The 10416-nt window shown below is 37.2% G+C and overlaps 1 protein-coding gene across 3 annotated transcripts; it reads left to right on the forward strand.

Moving 5' to 3' along the window:
* Positions 1 to 1327: 1327 nt before the first annotated feature.
* LOC105055273 (peptidyl-prolyl cis-trans isomerase FKBP18, chloroplastic) lies at positions 1328 to 7112 on the forward strand. 3 transcript variants are annotated; one of them, XM_010937046.3, is made up of 6 exons: positions 1338 to 1648; positions 3616 to 3686; positions 3791 to 3877; positions 5749 to 5898; positions 6034 to 6093; positions 6350 to 7112. In XM_010937046.3, exons 1-6 carry the CDS (start codon positions 1381 to 1383, stop codon positions 6410 to 6412), a joined length of 699 nt encoding a protein of 232 aa, XP_010935348.1. In that variant the 5' UTR covers positions 1338 to 1380; the 3' UTR covers positions 6413 to 7112. The 3 variants fall into 3 exon arrangements, with proteins under 3 accessions (XP_073102998.1, XP_073102997.1, XP_010935348.1); XM_073246897.1 differs by lacking the exons at positions 6034 to 6093; positions 6350 to 7112 and having other exon boundaries at positions 1328 to 1648; positions 3791 to 3876; positions 5737 to 5888; XM_073246896.1 differs by lacking the exons at positions 6034 to 6093; positions 6350 to 7112 and having other exon boundaries at positions 1329 to 1648; positions 5702 to 5888.
* Positions 7113 to 10416: the final 3304 nt, after the last annotated feature.

Here is a 10416-nt window from a genome sequence, read left to right on the forward strand (position 1 = left end):
ATGTGTCTCTATACGGAATTACGTATGCATATAAGTTATATGCGGACCTACGTATGTAATCTGCCGTTCCGTCGTTTTATGCGGACTTTCTTACGCATTGAAATTTTATGCGACCGCAATGGGTAGGGACTAGGGAAGCCGCTGCTTACCAAGACAGTATTCAGGCGAACGTCCGCATATATATATTTTTACACGGAAGTACTTCTGTATAAAAAAATATGCGGACCTACGTACACCTTTGCACTACCTTGATGTAAACTACGGTTTCGTTATTTTATGTGGATTTATGCCAGCATAGAATTTATGCGGAGAAACCGTACACAAGCAGGAAACGCTTATCCCGTTACAGATTAAGGATTTTATGCGGACGCGCATCAGATCGTCGTACCAACGCGATTCTGTTTCGATAGAATGCGTGAATATTTGCTTTTTTTTTTTTTTTTTTTTTTTGGTGCAAAATTCTCAGAAATGGCTCAGATTCATGCCCATGCATCTACCAACGGCTGGTCTCTATCGGACCTTTCCTAAAAAATTAAAAAATTATTTTATTACGAAAAAAAAATTTATTTCCCCTCTTTCTTTGAAGAATTGTGCTACTAATATTTTTTGCATCTATAATATTATTCTTGATGATATATCACCTTATTATTTTTTAAATAAAAAAAGAGAGAAAAAAAAATCTAAAATAGTGCCCTCAGCTTGCTATACCTCAATCTTTTTATTTTTTCACTTGTATCTAATAAACATACGTTAACAACCAATTACAAAATTATGATGATCTGACTTAAGAGTCGGATTTGGAATTAACATTAAAAGTCATACATCCCTAATTGGACCGTTGGGTGAACAAGATCCTTACTGTTTTAGATAGGATTACTTGTACGTAGATTTATCCAATATCAAAGTAGAAGATATTTGATTATATATAAAAATTAATATTATACATTGAGGCATAATAGGATTGGGATATTTTCAATTGTTAAATTGTGGCATGAGTATGTTGATCTTATTTGACTTTAAAGACCAACCGTCAAATGCAGTTGACAGAAATCTGGATGCTCTATGGTGCATTATCTGCACTATAAGATATTGTACAGTATTTAATAATTATTATTAAAAGATGGATGGCTATCAAATTTGATATATTACGTATAATATGTAAGGCAATCTTATTTGATGATCATCTGCTTTTTAATGGTGGCCTTTGAGTGCGACGCAATACTTCACGGTGGATCCATGTTTGGTGATCAAATAACCTGAATTCCACCTGAAGGGTACTTGAGGAATTTCATCGGTGCAAATAGGTGGGATATTCCTGGAATTTCATGAGGACTGGATATCCTTGCTTCCAGCCCCCAAACTCCCACCATTCCAACGGCAATGGCTTCGATTCGTAGCTTCCCCAAAGCACTTATTGATGACACTCTCCTCTCCTCTCCGCCCATTGAGATAACGACAACAGCAGCAGCAGCACGCAAGAAGCTATTGCAACAGCCAAGTCCTAATCTTCTTCCACTGCCCATATCAAGGAGAGATGCTCTACTTATCTCTGTTCTACCCTTCAACTTGACTGCACTCTGCCTTCCCTCACAGGCCAGAGAGAGGAGGGGCAGGAAGGCCATCTCTCCCGAGGAGTTCATGACTAGCCGTTAGTCTCCTTTAACCTTCCTCTATTCCATGAATGGATTCTATAACTCCTTATCTTAACCTTTCTCTATCTCATGAATGGATTCTATACCTGATGTTATCTTTTTGTGTGTTTCTACTGAACTTGTTTGGTTGTGGGTGATTTGTTGGATCGTGGAGGAATACATTTGGTAAAATTGGCCTTGTGCGTTGTCATCCAATTATTGTCCTTTCCTTTTTTGTATGCCTATGCATTGCCCTCTAATTTGTGTTGAAGATATTATTATTGGGCTAGGTGGCCCTTTTGCTCTCTAGATCAGTTTTGGGTGATTAGGTTTAATTGAGTGGGGCATGTCAAAGGAATTCAGCGCAGGGAACTTAGTTACAATTTCTTTGTAATTTGTTTATTGGCATTTGAATTTTCAGAGTAGGATGTCCTCTTCCTGTAGCATTTTAATTGAGCTGTTATATTTCTTTTTTTTTCCCCCTCTTTTTCTGGGTGATGTTGTTGGTCATACGCAACCAAAATAATAACATTTGGAAGTGAAGATAATGATGGACAAACCAGAAACTGTCGAAGATAGCAAGATCCAATTGCTTATTTTAGTAAGAGGGATAGCGAATTTCCCTATCTGAAAAACCTTAAAAGTGAAACAGAAAGAAGATATTGACACTGGGTTGAATTAGGGGATAGGAAACCTCCTCTTGGTATGTGGTTTAATCAATGAACCTTCGCAAAACACATAGGAGCTACCTCCTTGGAGTTCCCATTATAAATCATCTAGGGATGTTCAGAGCCTGCAGCACTTCAATTTTAGGTTTTAGCCCCAATTCTCTTGATGTTGCAGCCATGATGACTTTGATGGACTCTTTAGTAATGGATCGGTTAGATTCTTTGACCTTGCACTTCAAAATTGTAAGTTGTGGCAAATCCTGTGGAGTCTCTTCACATAGTTCTGCTTAAATTTATTCTCTCATTGGACATTTTTCTTCTCTTTGCCAATTGTTTGTGTTTGAAGCTGCAGTTCATTGTTTACCATGCTAGACAGAATGCATAGGTTCCTTGAATTGCATAATGGAAAATCCCACAGGGGCTGTGCTAAGTTTGCTGCACCAAGAATAAGCATTGCAATAACTATAACAATCTAGGAGGTCACCCAAAAAGACTAGCTGGAAGGTGTTATTTGGATTTCTTGATCGGTCTAAATACTCAAGATTTTTCTAGCGAATAACTGATGTGGGACTAAATATACGTCCGCATGGATCCTCACATACTCTGTCGTTCGAGCCCCGACGTTCTTGCCATACTAAGGGTTCAAGTTTATGTATCCACTCATAAACACCACGACTGGCCCGTGGTTAGCCCAATGACTCGTGCTACAATATTCCCTAGTTCACATGAGTTATGGGCCGGGTTCGCTATGATGTCATTAATAATGACCCAAAATCTCACTCAAACAGGCTAGTTACAAGGTATTATTTAGGTTCTTTGGTTTTGTATAAGTATCCAAGATTTTTTCAGTGAATAATCGATGTAGGACTAAACATGTCCGCACGGATCCTCAAAATAATAGTATAACCTTTTGATCTCCTTGATGCAGAAGCTCTCCTATAGTAAAAGAACTTGTATGTTGACTTGGGATCTTACATATCTAGATTCTAATTAAAATTATAAAGACCATTGTTAAAATTCTATTTGAATGCTATATGATTAGGTCCAGGCAGTTCTAGGGAGAGTTACAATCTGGCTTTTGAATACATGCTATGTAGCCAGACATGCTGGTCTTACCAGAGTTTGTAAAACTAAATGTAAGCCTTAATAAAACTGAAAATAAATGTTCCATGAGTTATTAGTTTTGACATCCAGTAACTCACAACTTATTGCCCACCTGGATAAACTTATCTCAAATCTCTCCAAGCACTGAACAGCAGCCCTACCATTTCTCTTATTGTTTTTCAAGGATTCTGAAATCTGAATGTTCAAAACAGCTGATGGATTGAAGTATTATGATATTATTGAAGGAAAGGGTCCAAAAGCTGAGAAAGGTTCAACAGTGCAGGTCAGATATGAAACCAAGTGCATTTTTTTCTTGATGCACTGATAGAAATCCTCCTAGAGAAAAAAATATAGAAACTGAAATTTCACTAACTTATCTTCTTGTAGGTACATTTTGATTGCATATATCGTGGCATTACAGCTGTGTCAAGTCGTGAATCTAAGCTTTTAGCTGGAAACCGCATTATTGCACAGGTTATTTTCACAAATGTGCCTTGATATAAATTTATGTAACTTGGATAAGTAGCAGAAGTCTTTCCTTCAAAAATTCTTTCAAGCGTATACTGTAAATTCATTCTTATAGAATTTGTTTGTCCTGAAATGACAAGGATATAGCATTTCTAGAAGATTTTATGTCATAAAATGCAAATCAACTAATATCTAGTGGATTACCACCCCAGGGTTCGTTTTTGCTAGTGTTTGGATGCATACCTCAGTATAATGGATCCCTGTTATATATAACAAATTAGGATAGAAGAAAGTGGATACAATTAATAGAGATTCTACATCACATTTATTTAGATTTTATTAAGTTAAATCAAGAAATTTATTTTGCAATTTTAAATAAATTTTCAGTCTCAAAAAAAAATTTAAAAAAAATCTTTCAGTAGTTTTATAGATGATAGTTTTATGTAGTTAGAAAGTATATTGGCTATCTGATCAAGTGTGCTGTGCAAGTCTAGCTTAGAAGCTTGTCCTTAACACATCTGTCTTATTCATTAACCCATTTTTCCCTAAAGAAATTCATACCATCATTTTTGGGATGAATTAATAAAAATCCCAAGAAATATTTGCATTTAGGGAGTGAATATATGGTTATCTACTGGGCTTAACACAAAGATGGCATCATCCAAAGGTATGAATATTGAAACATTAATGAGCAGACCATTGGGTTTTCAGAGACTTAAGCCATTCTCTGAACCCAAGAATTGATATCAAGCTGATAGCGTGGTTATCTACAAATGGAATCTGTATGTAGAAGAAAAGTAAACTGACACAGATCCCTAAGCCATTGATTTGAAGCCAGTAGTAAAATAATATTGATAACCTTCTGTTATATCAATCAAGAGCCAAATAGCTGGGATTTCAGTAGTTCAACAACGAGGTCATGCTTACTGCTGCTGATTCGATGAGGAAAAAAAGTGATCTTATCAGAATTGACTCTGGAAAGATGGTTGTATCCTACTCTTGAAGCTTTGTCGATCTGCGGCACCAATTAGGATTTGCATATTTTGAACTGTGATAAAGTGTTTTTCTTTTTCTTTTCTTTTTTGTTTCTTTTCGTATGAAAGGATGAGAAATCACATAAACTCATGAAGAAAATAAATGCGTCTATCAGAAGTACAAGATATAGCACCACATCTAAAGTACAAGAAATCCTATAAAAGTCAACCAATAAATTGCTCAAAAAGAGGAGATCTTGTTGAAATTGATAATAAATAACCACTCTCCATCAGCAGAAGAAGATTTTTAGTTAAAGTGCATCAACTTGGGAGCCCAGGGTGAAGAGAACTGTTTTGCCAAGTACCTTAGTAAACATAATTAAGCAAAAGATGTACCAACGCCTGATGCAACAGGGACATAATCTTCTTGGATGGGCCACTGATCGTTAAGCTTTCTTTCTACAGTAAGCTCGTAGCAGCATACCATGTATAACCACTTATTTGTTTTGGCATGTGAAATAATTTATTATGCTGTTTATATGTTCACGTTCCAACACCTAGTGCTGTATGTCAGAGATTTTTTGAGCTTTCATAAAAATTCTTGGAAAAAATAAATAGGCTTTCTTTTTTGATTCAGTGACAAAGGGAGGGAGACCCATGTGTACTATTATTACCTATATCCATATCTATGAATTATGATGACCTTGACCATAAATTAAATCGATTATCTACATCTATGATCTATCTGGTGTGCTGAACTGTCAAATCTTAATTTGTTGGAAATACTGCTTAAAGCACTATCTTTTTAAACCTCAAATTCTAGATCTTTATTCTGATTTTGTGCTGTTCATTCAAGCTGAACTTTAAAGCTGGTACTGACAAAGCTCCTCTGTGCTTTAGTAGCCTTATGAATTCACAGTTGGGTCACCACCAGGCAAAGAAAGGAAGCGTGAATTTGTGGACAATGCAAATGGCCTTTATTCAGCCCAGGCTGCACCAAAACCCCCACCAGCAATGTATTCAGTAACAGAAGGGATGAAAGTAGGAGGAAAGGTGGATTTCAGTAATATCTAGCATCCATTGTTTATAGATCTTCTTAAAAAATTACCAGTTATATTCTGATGCTGGCATAAGTACTTTCCTTTTAAATTTAGATTCTAATATCTGTGTTCCATCTCAATTTTGCAGAGAGTAGTAATAGTTCCTCCAGAGGCTGGCTATGGAAAGAAGGGAATGAATGAAATTCCGGTAAAACCACATAAAAAATTTGGAATTATGTTTTTCTTTTCTGGATAAAGATATTTGGAATTTTATTTTATAATATACAAAGTTTGAGCCTCAAATTGGACAAGCCCAAGACGTTTCTCCAAGTGCTCATTTTTATAGCATTTAATTATGAGTGTGTTCACTTAGTCTGCAGGAAAGCTCATCCCGAATTTTCGCTTGCTCAATATGAACCACTTAGCCATCTGTAACACCATGTTTATTCATTCTTATAATGCAGCCAGGGGCTACCTTTGAACTGGATGTGGAGCTTTTGGAAGTAATGCCTCCAAATGGGAAGTAATCCATCTGGGAGAACCATGTGGTTTTGATGTTTTCCTTTTTCCATGCTTCAGTGTTTTTTTCCTTCAAAAAAAAAAAAAAAAGAAAGAAATTGGAATTCTGTTCTTCATCTTCATGAACATCTTCTTTAACAACAAAAAAGGTGCTTAGATTCTCTTCACAGTCTTCTGAACGGTATGTGATACTTCTGCAAATCCAGTGAATGTTTCTGTCTTTCCCCTCTAAAGAAGCAGCATCTAAAGATGTTACAGTGATGCATTCTCTCTCTCTCTCTCTCTCTCTTTCATGTTTAACTTGACTGGTATGAGAGAAATTCTGAGAGGATGCAACAATACAAAATCCAAGTTGTGCAGTGGTTGGTGACCTGTGGAAATCACTTCTCTAAAGCAAAACTCGACACCAACTCTAACATAGTAAGTACTCATCGTCTCACAAGAGCATGAGACTATGAACAGCAGCTGATGAGCGAGATGCAATAAGAGATATTTTATTCACTTGAGGTTCAGTATATCACGAGGATGGTGATTGATGCTGGCAGCTGTTGGGAGAACTCTGGATGGCAAAACTAGCATCATTCATTGGATTGTATGCATTGTGGTTCTTCTTACCCTATAATTCTTTTGGTTCTTGTTACAAGCTAATGTTGTAATATATTATATGGACCATTTCAAATTTTGATTCCACAAAAGATTAGACATGAATCTTGTTGGTGTCAATGTCCCTGGTCCTCGTATTGCCATTAGCCCGTAAACCACTGATTCCTTTATTTTACCATATTTGTGATGGAGATGATGTCTGTTATTTGCTTAATCAATCCATTGATTAGGAACTTCTAGCAACACTAATGACTGTTATAATAGCAGTTATAACAATAGATAACTGATGATAGTGGAAAGAGAACAAAAAACTTTATTATCTGATAACTATTCACAAAATATAATTATATTTTGAATCAGACATAAAATTTGATTTATAAACAAAATGATATTGATGAATCAGATGAAAGTGAAGATTCCAATCCATCATAATACACACCATGCTATCCCATCCAAGCTATCGTTCAAGGAATTGCCCTTGTCCAGCCACAGCTGGTCTTTGTTGTTATCTTATTGTTATAAATCTTATCTTACTCTCAGCCTCGAAGATGGAGTATCTCTCCTCCTCAAATTTCTACCACTCGTAAATCTTTTCAGCTACTTCCATTTCTGCTAATACAATAGTTTCTTTTTACTAATACATTCATTTTAATTTTTGCTTCAAAGAAGAAAAACAAATATAATAGGTATAAGATGATTACGGGGGCCCAAAAATTGCAAAGGTTATGTCCAATGATACAATAGAGATAAATCTCATATCTGAGCCATTAAAGTTAGTCCAATTTGTTCAAATGAGAGGGTTATAGATCGTGACGAATTGTGCCACTTAATTCCTTGGTTTGGTCTAATGAAAACTCTTGGTGGTGAGGGGGTTGAGCGATTTATGAGGGGAGTAGCCCCTAGCGTCAATTGTGGTTTGGGGACTTGGTCAAAAAAGGCTCTGCTTTTGGTTTTACACATATAGATGATGTGCAATAACACCATCAGATGGCATCAGGTCTGTAATGATTTTGCAGTCATATAAAGAGTGGCAGAGAGCAACCTAGGCAGCATACAAGCAATATCATGCAAAACCAGTGCCAAACAAAGAGACTTGATAGAGGAAAACTCTTAAAATAATGAAAATATAGTACAATTTTGAAAGATGGAGAAAGCCTGTATGGCAGCTAATGTATTGAATGGAAGGTTGCAATGATGTAGATGGTCCATCATTAGGGTCAGATGCAATTTTTACATGCATGTCTCTCAGCACTATTTATACCAAGTTTAAAGCAATGATATAATCCTGCTATGGTAGACCCTGCTACTGTTATTGATCAAAGAGATGTAACAGACTTTGTTTGCCTGGTTCTGCATGGGCTGCAGTTACTTGGATGGAATTAGCAACTGTTATACTGGCTGTTCTTTGCCAATACAGCAGGAAACAACTGTCAATAAATATTGTTTCCCCAAATTACTGCTTACTGAATTTTCTTTGGCAGCTTGTATCAAGATTTGAGTGTAAAAACATTATTAAATTCAGTGGAATGGCTGCAATATTGAATAACAATGGTTATTCAAGCTCCCACTATTAAAATATGACATAATAGATATTTTCTTTTAAACCTTTGTCTATACTATTTTGCTGGTCCTGAAGCCTTGACCTCATGGTCATGTGTGTAATGACTGTGATTCAAGAAAATGGACAACTAAAGGTGGTAGAATTGGTGGCAGCATGGTTTTGTGATGCCTTCCCTGCAAGGAGTATTTCTTAGTCTTACCAATCTGAATGGGATTTGCTGCTTGGATTTAAAGATTGTGCCAATATTGTATATAGGCATGTATATTGTGGAGCCTCTAGAGTATACCACAATGGTTTGCCTAAGAAGTTTCACTGACTTTGGTTTTTATTGCAGATGCGATGTATCCAGATCAGGGAAAGTGAATACTGATTTCTGTTGTAAATAGAATGTAAGATTTGACACAGATAATTCCAATTCATTGAATGCTGATTTCAGTGCCCCAGATAAATCCAATTCATGGACACAGTGGACTAAGAAGTGCTCTGCAGGCTGACTAGATGGGAGGAAAGGGCTCAATTGATGCCAGAGTCTGCAGTGACCTTCAAGTATCTTTTTTGAACCAAGGTGCTCCCATAGTTGGTAGCTCTGAAGAATCTTACAAAGAATAGTGCAGATTGAGCCTTTCTTTTTCAGAAATATTCTTCTGTTCCTTTCTTGCCAAACATGCCAAAACAATGCCATTTTTGCCTCCAAGTAGTCCAAAGAGTGTGAAAGTTTGCCGGCCAACCCTTTACCCTCTACGTTCAGGCAAGATTTCGGGGTGGTCTAAATACCTCTTATGAAGGAGCATCTGAGGAATAAGCAGGAGACCGTTCTAAAATACCACCACAAATTGGAAAACCTGTGCTCACGGACCAACCCTTTTGTCTCAGGACCCCTCACTTATAGAGCCTCTTTTTTGATACAAGCCAAAGAAAGACTTTTACCTCCTCCTAAATTGCCGCTTTCCAAATAATTTTATAGTAGACTACTACGGTTCATGAAAGAATAAAAGGAGTTCATGAAAGATCATGAGGTGAGTTTCCATAATGGAGTGTCTGCCACTCTTGAAGGTTTGATATGAAATAAGAGACCTAGAAAGCTATCTGCTTTTGCCGAGTGGGATTGCATTAGAGGACCTTTAACTTTGATGTTCGTGCAGCAAAAAAAAAAACATTTGTTTTTGTTGTATCATGATTAACTTGAAAATTCAAATGATATGCCTTAATTCGGATAATTATGTCCCCATGCTCGTGCTGATTTTTATCCACAGTGTCTATAGCCTCTCTTCTTTTGCTTCACAATCTCTCTCTCTCTCATATGTGATAGCCTAGCTACAGGTTGCGTCCAGGACAAAAGTAGAGATTGCCCTTCCCAGAAATTTAGCAGTGTCAGTGAGGAGAACAGCTGAGTATGGCTTGAATTTGATGCGATCCATGATACAAATTGTAATAACCCGGCCCACTAAGCCCAGTAAACAAAAAAAAAATAGAAACAGGAAGGAAGACTCCCGATCAGAGTCTTCCTCTTCCCCAATTCCGATCAAAAATCGGAGTCCTAGGGCCATTAAAAGACCCTAGGACGAGCTCTATAAGAACCCCCTCCTCTCCTCTAAGAGTAGATCCATCAGCCACTGACGATCGCTGGAGTTTTTCTCTGATTTTTTCGATTAAAGCCGCGGCCCCTCGATCTGTGCTCGCCGCGATTTCACGCCGGTGGGGGTCATCGGAGGTTGTGGTAAGACCTCCTTCCTCTTCCTCTCTTCTCTCCCTTCTTTCCCGTGCCTGTGGGCACAATTGCCGGCGACGGGTGTCGTCGGATTTTGTTGGAAAAGAAAACCCCATGTTCTCGTCGGTTCTTTTCTCTGA

This window comes from Elaeis guineensis, chromosome 12, assembly GCF_000442705.2.
Source record: "Elaeis guineensis isolate ETL-2024a chromosome 12, EG11, whole genome shotgun sequence".
Taxonomy (NCBI): Eukaryota; Viridiplantae; Streptophyta; class Magnoliopsida; order Arecales; family Arecaceae; genus Elaeis; species Elaeis guineensis.